At 39.6% G+C, this 18,063-nt stretch overlaps 1 protein-coding gene across 9 annotated transcripts in view; it reads right to left on the reverse strand.

Moving 5' to 3' along the window:
• HMBOX1 (homeobox containing 1) overlaps positions 1–18,063 on the reverse strand; it is a 131,908-nt gene that overhangs the window by 45,867 nt on the left and 67,978 nt on the right. For all 9 annotated transcript variants that reach the window (XM_034421289.3, XM_087883314.1, XM_034421294.3 and 6 more), the window contains one exon: positions 1,712–2,191. In XM_034421289.3, the coding sequence (XP_034277180.1) occupies positions 1,712–2,191 (480 nt within the window). The remainder of the gene's footprint in view (positions 1–1,711; positions 2,192–18,063) is intronic.

The raw sequence follows: 18,063 nt of genomic DNA on the forward strand, positions 1-18,063 counted from the left end.
TAAGAAGAACTAAAGAATATGCATTGCACTCATCAGTGCAAAGCAGAACATAAAACTGATCTGTATGAATGGGTGTCTGTAGGAGTGAGAAGCAAAATGGAGCAAGAAATTCCACAAACAGGTCAGGAAGACACAATTGGCTATTTCATAATTACTCCTCATAAATCTATCTGCTCTAGACTATTAAATCTATCCTAATTATCACTGTAACTGTTCATTTTCTCAATGCTAGGAAAAGAAGCAATATTCACTATGAAACAATAATTAGAATGGATTTGTGAGAATGGACACTGAGTAGAAAACATGCTTTGCTGAGTAATAACAGACATAATAGACCCAAATTTTAGTAACTGATATAGTGAAGCAGTCAATAGATATGTTGGAACATTGTATGGCCAAAAACTAAAAGTCATATCCATAGCTCTATGCACATCAAAATTCTTTAAATTTCCATTCTTTATAACTGAGTGAAAACCATACTTCAGTAGTACTTTCAGTTGTCTTAAAAGTAATTCTAAATTTAAGCATTATCTTCCTCGATTCTTTGTTTCTTTTTATTCTGGCAAAATCAGATAAACCATGTAAAATACAATTTAAGGTGCATAAATATGATACTCTGGTCTGGATAATATATATCTGTGTGTGTGTGAGAGTGTGTGTGTGTGTGTACACACACACACACACACACACACACACACACACACACACACACATATATATATATATATATATATATATATATATATATATAAATTTTCTTACTTCTTCGTAGGGTTTATGTGTGTTTTCCTTCTAGCCAGGTTTTCCCTATGTAACCAAGGTTTTTTTGTAGCTCCAGCTCAGTAGAATCAGAATAGATGTGAATCAGAATAGATCAGAACCGAGTAGATGTGATTCTACTGAGCTGGAGCTACAAAAAAAACATGGTTACGTAGGGAAAACCTGGCTAGAAGGAAAACACACACATATATGTATGTATGTATGTATGTATGTATGTATGTATGTATGTATATAAATATATATATATATTTGCTGAGTTCAATTTTAGAGTTTGCATAATTATAGCAAATACTTTATGGCTGACTCATATATGAGTTCATTAATCCAAATAACTGGGTTTTTTTTTCCTTAAGTATGTCCGATTATTTGCTTTATATAATAATACAGGCACATTGGGTCTTTTAAAAACCCATATTCACTCCTGGCCTATATTCTGCTGAACTTCACAAAGCAACTGTGTTCCAAGCCCAGTGCTTGGAATCAGAATTTTTGAGTATCTATTTTCTTCATTAAACCAAAAAAAGATCCCCACAGCAGCTTTTCTTGACCTATTCTAATAGAGGATGATTGAAAGCCATTAGATTGGGGAAACTGTTATGCTTGAACCTTTCTGCACCTAAGCAATGCATTCAAGTGTTCAAATGACCAGTTGCCATGTCAGAAGTGTCACTCATTGGTAGTTTCACCATGTCAGTTTTTCCTTTAGATAATCATCCAAATTCAAACTAAGGCTGTGAAGAATGAACCAGATGAACAAAGAGCTAAGGTCTTCCTTCAGTCCAACTGGCCTAAGACAACTAAGCTTTGATCTGGGAAAATAAACAAAGCAATTTAGAACAATCCGATCCTCTGAAGTGCCTTTGCAGGGAATGGGAAGAAAAAGAAGCTGGGAATGGGTAATTCTTGATCCATAATATACAACTTTGCCTACCTCATCAATTCTTCTACTTTATCATCTACATCCAAGTCCTCCTCAGAGGCTTCAAAGCTATATGACCTTTGAGCCATGCTATTTGCCAGAGGGTAACGTGTAGGCGACATCTTCCCATTGAAGGCAGACAACCTCTCGTTACTCTCCCTCCCATTTTGATTGGTAGTGCAAGGTTGTGGGGAGGTATCATAACTGTTGCTTGGAGATGGGGACATCCCAGAGTGCTGGGTCTGTGTGGAAGCTGTGGCTGTAGAGGAAGACGCTGGAACATTGTTGGTGCTGTTACTACAGGATCCACTCCCATAGGCAGACCGCCGCCCAAACTTGTCACTGTGTTCCTGGTCAAGACGGTCAAAGGTTTCCAAAGCATGAAGGATTTCGTGGCGTGTCATACCAGTACGCCGCAGGCGTTGAAGTAGATCTATTTGCTCTATGGTGAATCTGGGTTCATCTGTGTAGTGAAACATGGTTTCCAGCAGACTAAGGGGAAAAAGATGAAAAACATATTTCATTTAAGCAGTTCCACTAAATGTAAATGCAGTTTCTCTCCTCAGCATACAACACTATCAGCCACTATACTCTGATAAGGCACAAAGATATTCTACCCACTCTTCAGAATGAGCCTCATGGCAGGCATATTTATTATTCAATAATTGATTGTTTTAAAAGTAAGAATTTCTCCTCTTCTATCATATGTTACTATTCCTATTTTCCCACTCCAGAAAGCCTATATTTCCACAGCAGTACAACTCTCTTGCAAATAGGATGCCTTAGTGTTCATCTGTTCAATCACCCTGATAAGCCTAGGAAATATAGAAAATGAACAAATAAATAAAATAAATACATAAAATCTTGCATCTGAAATCCCAGGGAACTCTTGACAGATTAGGCAACATTGAGCAAGCTGGATCAGAGATTTGACTGTATTATTTTGTTCCCATTCTTTTTTTCCTTTGTATGTCTGTTTATTTAGAATTATAAGCCTGCAGGCAGACATTTGTCATTGTTAATTGTACATTTCATACTGTACATTATATTTTAGTTTAGCTTCTTGAAATCAATAATTATCAATAGAGGTCTGACCCCCCCACACCTTTTTAAAAGCAAGTTCCCACATCAATACAGTAACCTGATTTTGCAATGCCCCACAATTTCAGAAGCAATGTTGTTTTATTTATATTAGCATTTTAAGTCAATTTTCCACCCAAAGGCCTTCAAAATAAATATTAGAATTAATCAATAAAATATACATTTTTAAAAAGAAAGAAATGTGCCCAGCAGCAGAAGAATATCATGAAATTACAAGTAAAGCAATAATCCAATATACTGGGGAAAATCATTCAAACTTTGACTTATTACATGGAACAGAAGATGAGATAGTAATAGGAAGAGAATTGTAAGAAACCTATCTTGCAAAAGCTATGGACACAGACGTAGAAGTCTATCTCCCTTCCCTAAAAAACAGGGGGGAAACACCATCAGAAAACAGTTTTCCTCTGTTTTTAAATCTCAAGGCCTTTTTTGTGTATTATTTTTTAAGATTGAAAAAAACATGAAATAGTTTAATTTTAGATAGCATATCAATCATACCATACTATATTTGGAAACATTGAAATAAATGAAAATGTGAAAAAGTAAATAAGTCTGAAAGTCTCCTACAATATCCAAAAATGACAAAATAACATAAAACAGTTCAGAACAGTTCTCGTTCTCGTTCTCGTTCTCGTTCTCTCTCTCTCTCTCTCTCTCTCTCTCTCTCTCTCTCTCGTTCTCTCTCTCTCTCTCTTTTGTGAAATGTTATGTGATTGTTGTATTTGTTACACCACAATCCTGATAGCTTCTTATGGCCAACATTCACTTTTTGCTGCCTGCCTGTCTGCCTATCTGTCAGATTAATATGACAAAACGTATTTTTTTAACATTGGATCTCTCTCTCTCTCTCTCTCTCTCCCTCCTGCCTGCCTGTCTGTCTCTCCTAAAGAGCAGAAGTTTAAGTGTTACATTCCTTAGAATTCAACAATTTGTATCTCCATTTGTAGATTTAAAACAAATTCATTCAATAGATGCATATTATTATACACAATGTTATATACTGAATATATTTTCATAAGTCAATCAAGTTACACACAAAACAACTATAAGTTAGCTAAGTCTCTAAGATAAGTCAACATTAATAAAATCAAATTATTTAATTTGATTTTATTCTATTATTCTATTTTTTAAATTTTGTATTGTATGTGTTTTTATTGTTTGGCTGTGCACCGCCCTGAGTCCTTCGGGAGTAGGGCGGTATAGAAATCTAATAAATAATAATAATAATAATAATAATTAATTATTGTATACAATTCCATTTTTCCACATATTTCATTTTAGGGACAGGGAAAAAATGTGTGTGTGGTGGGGAGGGGAGGGGATATTCCCATGGCTTCAATGTTTCTGGAAATTCTGCATTCATCTCCAGATATGGCCGGAAAGTGATTTTATTCCAAGCAGTGATTGGAGAAGCCTTTTTAATGCAGAGATAGGCAACTGGTATCTTCTAGCTCCTCCTGACTTAAAAATACAATATAAAATAAACACTAATCTGCCCTTTTATATTAAAATATTTCTCTAGGTCCAATCAAGCCTCCCAGTTATTCTGTTAAAAAATGAAGATACTGAATTACCACTTTACGCTGCTGGAGAGAATGTTTTTTCTGTCCAGAAAAAAAGTAGAAATTGGGGTGGCAAAGAGATTCTCACTGAATGGGTGTTTGGTAACTAGGCAGCCATTTTGTGAAAAAGACATCCTTCTCACGGCAGCCAGTTTTTGAACATTTAACGGTTCTCAAAATTCCAACTATGTCTGTTGTTCTAAAAGGACAACCTATATCCATCCTAATGACTACAATAGTAGCGAGGTCTTATAGTTTGGGGTGGAAAGTTTTGTCTGTTAATATCAACTAAAATTGAACTGGTGTTTAGAAAAGAATTTGAAGAATTACCACAAGGATGGAAAGTACATCTCAGCTGCTTTCATATAAAGATGCTTCTTATCTTACACCATTTTTCTGGACATAACTAATGGCCAATACAGCTTAAAAATGAGTCTTCTATTGTGAGGCTGAGTCTAAGACTACATGGCAAGTGCTCTACTTAAAGTGTCACAACTCCCACACAAATACATTACAGTACTCATAAGTAGAAATAATTCCCTGTAGCTTATTGGAGAAAGACAACTGTTTCATCCTTTCCAATATATATATATTCATAAATTCTGGAGGGCTTTTAAATTGGAACAAATAATTTTCATATAGGAAAAGAGGAAGCATTTTTAAAATGATCTATTCCTCAATCCTTCAAAAATCTGATATTTACACAAAGTTTATTAATCAACCAAGGAGAGTCATCTCCTTTCTTGCAAATCAAAAAGTCACTCTAAGAAAACATGATAAGCCCTTCCAAAATTTCCCACTATATAAATCCATAAAAATGACATCCTATTTCTATGTTCTGATACAAAACCCCAGAATTTTTGTGAACGCCACTTTAAATAATATCATATCAACTAGATTCTATATAATTTGTGATTTATTCCAATGTACCAATAACCAAATAACAAAAAACCAATAATGGGTAATGGAAGACACAGGGAATGAACTCAAACTTAATTAAAATAACATAAAGACTGGCAAAGGGCAAAAGAAAGCATGAAAATGCTAGAATTTAGATGTTTCACATTTTTTGTTTATTTTATACATGGTTCAAAATATATTTATTTATTTTTATTTTATTTTATTTCCAATTTATATACCGCCCTTCTCCCTGAGGACTCAGGGCGGTGTACAGCCAGAATTAAGAACATGAAATACAAATATTAAAAACAATTAATATATATATAAATTTGGCCCCAAAATTAAAAATCACAAACCAATTAAAACATTTAAAAATTTCTTCTTAAGCCAGCCCGGATTGCTGGAAAAAGTGGGTTTTAAGGGCACGGCGGAAGGCACTGAGGTCTTGGATTCTCCTTATCCCTGGGGGCAACTGATTCCAGAGGGTAGGTGCCCCCACGGAGAAGGCCCTCCCCCTGGGGGTTACCAGCCTACATTGTTTGGCTGATGGCACCCTGAGAAGGCCCTCTCTGTGGAAGCGCACGGGTCAATGGGAGGTCGTCGGTAGCAGCAGGCGGTCTCGAAGATAGCTAGGCCCTATGCCATGGAGCGCTTTAAAGGTGATAACCAACACCTTGAAGCGCACCCGGAAGACCACCGGGAGCCAGTGCAGCTCGCGCAGGAGCGGTGTTACATGGGAGCGCCATGCTGCTCCCGTCACTACCCGCGCTGCTGCATTCTGGACCAGCTGGAGCCTCCGGGTGCTCTTCAAGGGGAGCCCCATGTAGAGCGCGTTGCAGTAGTCAAGGCGAGAGGTGACGAGGGCGTGAGTGACTGTGCACAGAGAATCCCGATCAAGAAACGGCCGCAACTGGCAAATCAGGCGAACCTGACAAAAGGTCCCCCTGGTTACAGCCGTCAGATGTTCCTCCAAGGACAGCTGCATATCCAGGAGGACTCCCTGATTGCGAGCCCTTTCTGTGGGGGCCAAAGACTCGTCCCCAATAGTCAGTGATGGAGTCAACTGACTATATCGGGATGCCGGGAGCCACAGCAACTCAGTCTTGGAAGGGTTGAGCTTGAGCCTGTTCGTCCCCATCCAGATCCGCACAGCCTCCAGGCACTGGGACATCACTTCAAGGGCATCGTTGGGGTGGCCTGGGGTGGAGATGTACAGCTGGGTGTCATCAGCGTACTGGTGGTATCTCACCCCGAAGCCACGGATGATCTCGCCCAGCGGCTTCACATAAATGTTGAACAGAAGGGGCGAGAGGACCGATCCCTGAGGCACTCCACAAATGAGAGGCCTCGAGGTCGACCTCTGCCCCCCTGCCAACACAAACTGCGACCAGTTGGAGAGAAAGGAGGAGAACCACCGCAACACAGTGCCTCCCACCCCCAACTCTTCCAGCCAGTGCAGCATGATACCATGGTCGATGGTATCAAAAGCCGCTGAGAGATCTAACAGGACCAGAACAGAGGAGCAACCCCTGTCCCGAGCCCTCCAGAGATCATCAACCAACGCGACCAATGCCGTTTCCGTGCTGTGCCCAGACCTGAAACCCGACTGGAATGGATCTAGATAAGATGTTTCCTCCAGGAATTGTGGGAACTGTCGCGCAACCACACTCTCAACAACCTTCGCCATGAAGTGAAGGTTGGAGACAGGATGGTAGTTGGCCAATATTGCCGGATCCAGGGACGGCTTCTTGAGGAGAGGCCTCACCACCGCCTCTTTCAAGGCAGCGGGGAAGTGGCCCTCACTCAACGAAGCGTTGATAACACCCTGGAGCCAGCCTCGTGTAACCTCCCGGGAAGCCAGTACCAACCAGGAGGAACACAGGTCCAGTAAACATGTGGCCGCACTAAGTCTCCCCAAAATCCTGTCCACATCATCGGGAGTCACAGCATCAAACTCCTCCCAGGTAACATTCTCAAGACTATTCCTCGTCACCCTGCCCTGATCTACCCAGTCAGAGTCCAAATCCCCCCCGGATCTGAGCGATTTTGTCATACAGGTATTGTCCAAAATCCTCTGCCCTGCCTTCCAAGGGATCCTCCCGCACTCCCGGATGGAGCAGGGAGCGGGTCACCCTAAACAGGGCGGCCGGACGATTCCCTGATGACGCAATAGAGGCGGAAAAGTAATTAAACTTTACCGTCTTTATTGCCACTAGGTAGGTCTTAATATGCGACCTTACAAGTGTTCGATCAGATTCAGCGAGACTGGCCCTCCAACCGCTCTCCAGGCGTCTTTTCCGGCGCTTCATTTCCCTCAGCTCCTCAGTAAACCAAGGAGCCGCTCGGGATCGGCACCAGGTCAGAGGCCGTAAAGGCACGACTCGGTCCAAGGCCCCACCAGCCGCCCGATCCCAGGCGGCTACCAGGTTCTCGGCCGAGTCATGTGCTAGATCCTCAGGAAATGGCCCAAGCTCCATCTGGAACCTATCAGGATCCATCAGGCGCCTGGGGCGGAGCCATCTAATTGGGTCCACCTCCCTGCAGCGGGGGGCAACGGTTCGAAGATGCAGGTGAAGGAGCGAGTGGTCAGTCCATGACAAGGGTTCCATGTCTATATCCCCAATAACATCACTCAACCACTGGCCAGAGACAAAAATCAAGTCCAGAGTGTGATCTCCCCTGTGAGTAGGGCCATGAACTAACTGGGTCAGGTCCATGGCCGTCATGGAAGCCATGAACTCCCGAGCCACCTCAGACGTTTCACCAACAGATGGCAAGTTGAAATCACCCATGACTAAAAGCCTGGGTGTATCTACTGCCACTGTGGCTATCACGTCAAGTAGCTCAGGTAGAGCTGTTGCCACGCGGCAGGGAGTCAGGTACGTAAGCAACAAGCCCATCTGAACCCCACGACCCCACCTTACAAGGAGGGACTCACATCTGGCTATCTGAGGCACAGCGGTCTCCCTCGGACCCAGATCCTCATTAATAATAACCGCCACCCCCCCGCCCCTCCCCTGGGCCCTCGGCTGATGGAATGCTCTGAAGCCTGGTGGGCACATTTCAACCAGAGGGACGCCACCCTCCGGGCCCAGCCAGGTCTCCGTAATACCTGCCAGGTCCGCTCCTCCCTCTCGTATAAGATTGTGAATGAGGGGGGCCTTGTTTACCACGGACCTGGCATTGCATAGCATCAGCTGAAGGCCCAGATCCTGAGTATCTAAGCCACCTAGTATCTGAGCGGAGCCTTGGGGACCGGGGCAAGCAATTGCTCTCAGACAGCAAGTGCAAGCCCCCAACACATGATATGGTCCCCTGCTCTCGCCATATCTGCCCCTCCCATTCACCGTGCTGATTGAAAATTCCTCTTCCGGGTGGTCCTCCAGCCCCTCCCCAATCCCTCGACCTGCACTCTCCAAACCGTCCCCCTGTGCCGGGCTTGGCTCGGACCTTAGTGGGTTCGTCCCCCCAAACCCGTTGGTCTTCCTCCCGGTTCCCCTTAAAAAATCATTATTCCCATCCCTCCTCCCCGGTCCCCTTAAAATTTCATTAAAAATTTACGTAGAAAACCCCTCAACCCCCTCTTCGCTGCATGCCATCTCTTGGGGTTCCAAAACCCGTCATCAAGATAGGCCCTCGATAACATGGAGGGCCAGGCCCGCGAGAGGGGGGAGTCTCGCAGTGCGAAGAGATCAGCGGATATCTTATAGAAGTAAAATTTTATCCTTGTGGACAGAATTTTTTTTAAAGATTCCACTTCACCAGATACAATCTTTACAGATAGGAACTTTGTCAGCAACCAAAGAAATGAGTTGGCAGGCAGGCACTTTGCTGTTCCCAGGCACCATGCTGAAGGTGGGCTTAATTCATTCATTTTGAAAATGGAACATTAGAAGTAAAAGTATGGAATGGATTGATGCTTTATTGACATTTGCCATTAAGTGCAAGTAACTGAAATGGAAATTTGAAGCTTGACAGAATGTGACTGGTATAACACTAGTTAAATTAAAAAGCAGGTTATATATTGCTTATATTGCAGAAGCAAGAAAAAACACACAGAGAACTATAAATCATGTTTACGAAAGTGATCTGTTCAATTAAGTATTACGATAATTACATTTGGATAAACAAACACAGATTTTTGATATATAGTGCTATTTTAAAGAAAACCTTTACAAAATGTTCTACCGATGACACCTCCCACCGGCGCGCCTGGCCAAGATGTTCCCAAATATCTCTCCAAAGTGCTGGAAATGTAAAACACAGAAAGGGACATACTATCATCTCTGGTGGTCATGCCGAAAGGCAAAATAATACTGGCAAGAAATTAGAATAATGATCGAAGAAATTACAAAACAAAAACTGGAAATGAAGCCGGAAATTTTCCTATTGGGAATGATCACAGCACAATACACCAAAGAAATAAAATATCTGATTATCCATATCCTCACAGCAGCGCGTATACTATTTGCCCAAAATTGGAAATCTGAGCAGTTACCAACAAAAGATAAACTAATCGACAAAATCACTGAGTGCGCAGAAATGGATAAGCTCACAAAAGAACTACAAGAGAAGGACGATACTGATTACTATTTAGTGTGGCAAAGTTGGTACAGCTGGCTGGAGGGAAAAATAGGAACATAAAAACAATTTTTGAATATTCAATAGGAATGTATAGAATTAAAGAGTGAACAAAATGTCCTATATACAATTATGTAAATATGTGAACATATAGATAGATATGAATAGAGAAAGATAAGAGAACTTGATAACCCACCGATGTAGAAAATGTAAGAGTCAGTCAGGAGACTGAATTGATGTTGGTTTGTTTTGTACGTTGTCTTAATGTATTTATGTTTGTTTGTAGATTTTCTATCAATAAAAACTATTTTTTTAAAAAAGATATATAGTGCTATTTTTTATTTTTGTAATTTGTAAAAATAAAAGAGTGAATGGGTGTCAGGGACTTTGTGAGTTTTGACAATGACCAGCAGCAAAGCTCAGCCACAAATTTTGGATAATCAGACTCAATATCTACAAGGAACAAAATGTCCTAGAGCTATGTAACACTTCAGATTCAAAAGCAAAAAAAAAAAAAGAGGGCATTTGTTTGCAACAACTTAAACAAAATCTATCCTATCCTGAGATTATGCTGCTGTTGCTTCTACAAGGAACAAGTACATATTTCCCAAAAATACACAAGTACTTTAAGAAATAGCAGACATTCCTGAAGCACTTTTCGATCTTTGGAGCCAATGTGCTTGCATAGCCCTAAAATGTTCCATTGTAGAAAACCAAAGAAATGAAGATATAATAGATGCAGTCCTTAATACACTTACTCTAAGTCCCTCCCCCCCCCCCCCAAAAAAATTACTTACCGGTATTTCTTATGAAAAGCATGCATAGGACTATTTAGTACATGAAGATGTTGGATTTACTGGCAATTTTAAGAGTGGCTTGACATGTTTCCTCTTAGAATGTTAAAGGTTCATCAGAAAATGTCATCTAAATTCTTAACATTATCATTTTGCATACATATACACACACATCGCTGACTCCTAAATGACTATTTTAGAAGGAGAGAAACCCATTACCATTTCCCAAAGATGCAATTTTGGACAATGTGTGTAAATACTATGTACCGTATCTGTGTTACAGATACAGAATTAGCTGCTTCTTTCACCTGTGCTGACATGAACTTATTCTGCATTCTGTGCAACTGTTTTCAACAAGGCTGTCACACACAATAGAATTTTTCAAGCCACAGAGGAATACCAGTTTTTAATGATGCTCTACTCTTTTGAAGCACTCAGAAATTCAAGAAGAAAATTGCATGGTGGAGATAGAAGAGAACATACACCACACTCCTCCCAGCAATGTCTTACCTTTTTAATGGTAGAGTTAAACTCACAGCAATTCTACTTGTAAACGGCATGCAAATCCCTAATGTAAAGGTGTCCTGTGTTTAACAAGCCAATTTACGAGGCAATTCTGCAACCAGACATTTAAGAATAATGTGATGCTCCTTGTTAATTAAGGGACATGCATCCCCATTAGCAGTTTATCACTACATAATGTTTGAAGCCCTTCTAATTCGCTACAACTACTTTAATTGTATTACTTTAATTTGTTTCTTATGGGAGAAGGGTGAACTGTTTCTTTCTTTGCAGGAATTAGCCCATTAAAAAAAGAAAAAGCAGGATCTGGTCATTTGTTTTTTGATTTAATAAACGAAAAACAGAAACAGTTCAGATTTGCAAAATGTCATTCTGCTTATGAAACTACAAGAGCAGGAACATGTCAAATTTAACCATCTCTGAAATTCCCTCCTCCTCCCCCCCCCCACAATAGAAACCAACCAGGATTCTTAATTTCTTCTCATATTTCTGCATTAAAGTTTTTTGTCTGTCTTAAATCAGGGTGGATATGCATTTTTAAAAGCAATGATGGTGATTGGGAATTTTCAAAATTCATCTATCAAGAAATTGTTCTGAACTTGTTTCTTAAATTGCAATTATTATAGTTCTGCTCCACCTACTTGAAGAGAAGAAGTGAGAACTACTCATTAAATGTGCTGAAAATGTATCTCTAACTGGTTCCCCTTCTAGCTAAACTAGTTCTGCTTTAGGTCAGTGAATTATCATTAAAAGTACTAAAACTTTTAAGATGTTCTGTATATTGGTTACTTTATTTATTTGTTAATTTTATTTGCCACGTATCTCACCTGCAATGTGTGACTATTCTAGGTAGCTTACAATAATAAAAACAAACAAACGGAAAGGAGTACAAATAGAACAGAAGTAAAATAATAGAATAAAATAAACAATGGCAAAAGAATATTACAAGAATAATATGTCGATACTTTTTCCTCTTCTCTGAGGTTTTTTTTTTTTTTGCTGTTGTTGAATTAGGTGTTTTTTACTGTATTGTGCTAACATGATCTTAGACTCAGGGATTACCGTATTAAATCCCACTGATTTAATGATGTTTGCTGATATTTGCTGATGATGGTGGTGATGGTGGTGGAAGCATCTAGCCCACTCTCCATTGTTAAAAAGAAATCCCAAGACAATTTCAAGTAACCCAGTCTATGTAAGCAGGATAGAAAGAATATTAATTCTTTTCAACTTTGATGTTGGAGGAAACTCCTAAGAATACCATGGACAGCTAAGAAAACAAACAAATAGATCATCAAAGAAATCAGTCCAGAGTTCTCACTCAAGGCACGAGTAGCCAGGCTCAAATTATCCCACTTTAGACACATTATGTGAAGATCTTGCTCTCCAGAAAAGGCTCTAATGTTGGGAAAAGTCGAAGGAAGAGAAGAGAAGGGTGGATAGACTCAGTTACAGTGGCGATTGATGCAACTTTGGAAGTCGTGAAGGATGAGGTTAGAGACAAATTGTCATGGAGAAAATCTATCTATGTGGTCATAGGATTCAATACCAATTTGGGTCAGTACAGTATATGTTGTTGTAGACAAAGTATAGCAGAATAATAGCAAGAGGCTGCCAGTGCTCTTCTGCCCTGTGTGTTGGCTTCCTGGAGATGTCAGCTTAGCCACTATGAGAAGCTGTTTTACTTTCAACAAAGTGATTGAGTTTATTCTTAATCTTGATTCATTCAAAGGTGATTAACCCTTCTGAGAAGATTCCTATGCCAGAGGCTCATTGCAACAGCCTCTATCAGAGAAATCCAGAGAACAGGTAAACTTTAAATAGCAATAGGAGTGGGGTTTGTTTTTAAAGGAAATATTTACATCCTCTCTTGTTAACTTTTCTCCCTTCAATCCCACTTTGATGTTTAGACATCAGTCTCTTCTCACAACTGCTCAGCCCCAGCGACATTCGGGCTAAAACTATAAAACAGACCGAGTCTGCCCAGCTGCCTCTCCAAAATGTTCTGTTTAGGAATGCAAAACAGGATGCTACAAATGCAGAAATCTGTGGTGCACTTTCGATCAAAGCGATGACAGTTAATAAGAACAGCCTGAGACATCTGAAAATAAATCCAGCATAATCAAATGCTCGCCAACACGACTTGTACAACTCAAGGCAAGAATGGAATAGCAATAGAATAACAGAATGGAAGAGGCCTTCTTTTGTCTTGAAGTCCTTCAGCTACTAAGTGGAATTGGGGCTTTGTGTTGCATAATACTATTTTGCCTGGCAGAAGTTGATTTCAGATTTCACATCAAACTCTGCCTTGCACTAATAACGATTTAAAATCCACTTTGTTTGGGCTTTCAAAATCTATCATTGGTACAGTTAGAGTTGTTTGTATCCTTCATGGCACTTCCACATGGGTACTGGCCTCACCCTCCTACATCTGCAGTAGGGTTGAATTGCCACTAAAGTGGTCTTACTGCTCATCTCCATCCTTCTCACTGAGCTGACCAGCACCTACCCAAGCTTGCCAGTAGGAGGGCACAAAAAAGGCCAACCAGTTTGAAATCTTGTTCTACTCTGGACACATTTGCTTTTGTGGGGGGGGGGGGATGAAATACAGAGAACCCAATCAGAGATTGTGCAGGGTGGGAGTAGAAAAATCACCTCTCAGAGAAACTATGTTATGGAAGTGTGGGGTGGGGAATGTTATGAAGATTGCTATAGGAGGGGAAGAAAAATCCCAGCAGCCTACTTGATGGGTATCCCAAGGCTGGGATATCCATCATAGGAAATAGAAGGCTTGCAGTTCAAGGAAATGTTGGAAAACTAACTTCATAGTCAGCAATTTTGGGAGGCCGATTCCAAAAAGTACCCTATGTATCCTGTGTTCAAAGGACCACTGAAACTACAGCTCCTGTCCTGTTATATTGTGCACGCTATAAGGACCCTAGGACCTACCTTATAACTCATTACCTGATAAAATACCCAGAAAATTTTGATGTTTTGTATGTACGGATGTTGTCAGATCAATATCTTTCAGTCTCCTTGAACATAGCCAAATTTTATATATTCAGACAGATTTTGATTGCTCGTTGATGAAACCACCATTAATTATATTTTATCCTGTTTTGTTTAATTTTATTTTAATCTATAATTCTGATCTGTGACTGTAATAAAAATTTTCTCTCATTGCCTTCACAATTTTGTTTTTAGAGAAGGAGCTGAATGGATAGTTAAGATCCAGGAAATAATGGAGAATTGGGGTATAAGCATTGAGTTTAGATTGTGCCAGTATGTGGAAGAGGCTTTTTTTCTTAATTCAATAAACAAATCCTGATTTAGTACATTTGTCTACATTGGTTTTCCATACTAGCAATATCTATGGAGAAAGTCAATCATTGAGGCCACAATTGTCCCAAAGGTGCTTTTTTCAAAAGGCAATTGGACTTTCTTGGGGTTTTTTTCCTTGAAAATGTTTCACTTTTCACCCAAGAAACTTCTTCAGTTCTTCAATGAACTGAAAAGCTTCTTGGATCAGAGGTGAAACATTTTGAAGGAAAAAACCTAAGAAAATCCAATTGCCTTTTGAAAAGCACTTTTGGGATATACTAGTACTGGAAGAAATATCCATCTGATTCAGTTCCAAGCCGGGAGATAGACACTGGAAACATGGAGGCTGATTGGAAAGAGGGTTTAATGGTGAACAGAATCACCAAGCACATAGTCCTGATGCAGCTGAATACATGGAGTTGAGAGAGAGGAGTTTTTATACCTTCTCTTGGCCTTTGCACTTAAGCTTCCTGTTTCTGTGCAAGAACATGTATTCTATTGGCTGTTGTCAGATTCCTTAGGGTCATGTTTGTCTGAGCTCTCAGGCTTGGTTGAAGTTTGTTGAGTGATGCAATGTCCTTAGGAGATTGTGCCATGTGTTGAGCTCTGCTGCTAATAGGGTTAATCCTATTATGTCCTGGAGGGTCATGTCTTAATCCCATCACCCCAGAGCTGGAAGTCTTCTGTCTTGTAGATAGGCTGGCCCAGTCTTTCTTAATGGGCCCCAAATATCTGCTGGGGGCAGAGAGCTGCTTTCTGTCTTTAAAAACATGTTTCTCTTTTAGGGAAATATAATGTTCTGCCTTTAATATTTCTCAAAATATTTCATTCTTCTAGGCGAAAGATGGATGCTAACTTTCTACACTAGCAGTGTTATAATATGGTATCTCTCCTCTGGAAGTGAAACTCTGGCTATAACTATAGTTAAGTCACAAAGCTGCAAGAAGCAACTTCATAGTCTTGGGTCTTGATAATTCCTTCAGAAATCATGCAAAATCATGGCCTTAACTACAATGCAATAGGATACCTCAATTTAAGCAATGCACAGCCACTGAATATGTCCAGTGCAAACATTCTTCAATTATGTAAATCCACATCAAGTATGACATGAGTATAAGGTGCTTAGTGTTGCTAAAGCCTTCTCCCCCACCCCCCACCCCAAAAAGCTAGTCCTTTCAGTCATGTTGGGAATACAGAATCCAGAACTCCCAGTGACAACAGTCTGGGAAAGAGTGGAACAACAAAACATCTGAGAGGAGGATATTGCCACATTATTTTTAAAATATATATATATCAATACAAAATACTTCACTGTTTAAATAAAATCAAACCTCTGGTTAAAATGTATTTCTTCCACTCATTGATCATAAGTATCTATAAAAGCTGACAATGGCAAAATAGGATTTTTTTCCCTTAACATACAAAAAAATAATCTTCTTGCTGAGGTTTCTAAAAGAAAAATGCTTACATCATCTGAAAACAAACAAAATTTCCCCAAATGCTCCATAAATACTGCTTTTATACATATATAACCATTTCCCTGTGCTTTTCAAGAGCCAAGGCAGTTGCTAACCATCTCCTAAAGCCTCATTTCATGACGAAATGAACTTCGAAATCTCTGCCAAGTTATGACATGCCAGTTCATTCTCATGAATGAGGGCTTCACCTCTTTGGTCAATCCCACAACAATTTAGATCTATTGGGGAAGGGGATGCTTCAACCAAAAGACTAAGTCCTGCTCTTAATTTTCAACTTCATGCATTCATGTTGTTCATAGTAGAATCTTCAAATGCCCAGAGATTTGAATGGCATGCATATCCATGAAAGAGAGAAAGACATAGGGGAAGTGCATCAATATAGGTAAGCAGATTATGAATGGTTTCATGGAGTATATTTTTAGGGTTTGCTTATCCATTCCTTCTTCTTCCCATGAATTATGAGAACTTACTTGAAACCTAGAATAAAATTGTCTTAAATCTAAAACAGCACACACAATGCCTTTCAAAGCAGTAAATGGTGCATAAATTGGACAGATTATAAATAGTAATTTGCAGACATTTTATACCCCAGGAACCCTTTTTCCTTAGTTTGACTAGATGAGGATCCCCTATGCCACAAAACTCCACTGAAGAAGAATCTTCAATATGTCCCAAGATATTCTGGATTCATATGGAGCAACAACCAAAAATCAAGTTTCACCATCACCACAGGTGAAATTAGAGTTATATAATATGATTTGATTGCTTATTTGTATCATATGACTATCATTAAGTGTTGAACCTTATGATTCTTGATGAATGTATCTTTTCTTTTATGTACACTGTGAGCATATGCACCAAGACAAATTCCTTGTGTGTCCAATCACACTTGGCCAATAAAGAATTCTATTCTATTCTATTCTATTCTATTCTATTCTATTCTATTCTATTCTATTCTATTCTATTCTATTCTATTCTATTCTATTCTATTCTATTCTATGGCTAATAATTACTGCCAAAATATACTACCTTTGCCATTCTAATACCCTATCATAAATAATAACTGGGGATATGGGAAATCATTATCTAGTACAGGGGTGTCAAACTGGTGGCCCACGGGCTGGTTGTGTTACGTGCTGGCTCCACCTCTGCCCGGTTTAACGAAGGGGTAAAAAGTCCCAGTATGTCATGTGACGCCATGAGTTTGACACCCCTGGTCTAGTGCATTAGCAGGGCAATAAGTAGGGGAAGACAGACAGTTTAGGCAAGTTGAACAAATGATCTGACCTGGAGTAACTTTCTAAGAATAAAGAGGAAGGAAAAAAATCAGGTAAAATTAATAATTCCTGTCTCTGATTGCTTTATCCATTTCTTAATGATCTGCCAGGAGAAATAATCAGCATAAGAAAATAGTTTTTCTTGTTTGCACAGGTGTGTATTGCATTTTCAAGCAAACAGGTTAGAATCCTACTGTGGAACTGGATTTAGAATCATCTAGATTTGAATTTCAGAGCCTTCTTCCAGCATAGAAGCAACTCGCAGCATGTTGCACTTGTTCTTGTAACCGGCAGTCACTATGAAACCTTTGGCTTGGGCAAAGTCTGAATAGTTAAAGCAAAATGATCTATCCTTACTATTCAATTTAGTGGTAACCTCAGCTTTGCTCTGCAAGAAAGATTATAAACCTTCCTAGATTCCCCTGATCACAGCAAGGGAAAAAATGACTAACAAATTTACATTCTAGACTGTACTATATTTCTAGGGAATGCTTCTATGTGTAATTTAGTTTGGCTAAGAAAGAACTGAACTTCAAGAGCTGAGACTGATCAATGGCTACTTTCTCAGTTTACAGCCTAGCCGAAATTTGAAAACACAGCACTGTAGATCCAAATAAAACCCTTTCTTTTTCATCTCCTTGTACTATAAATAAATGAAATGTTTATTACTTAGAGCCATCCAATCAAAATACTTTATGTCTGTATGTCTGCCAATCACAAATACAAATATTGCATGCTACATATGTAGAAATGCTCAAGTTGAAGTTCAAATCCTTTCTGAACCATTTTAAGCAATCTGTAAAATGGAAATATTTATGACAAATA

This window comes from Pantherophis guttatus, chromosome 1, assembly GCF_059756535.1.
Source record: "Pantherophis guttatus breed Tessera chromosome 1, ASM5975653v1, whole genome shotgun sequence".
Lineage (NCBI taxonomy): Eukaryota > Metazoa > Chordata > Lepidosauria > Squamata > Colubridae > Pantherophis > Pantherophis guttatus.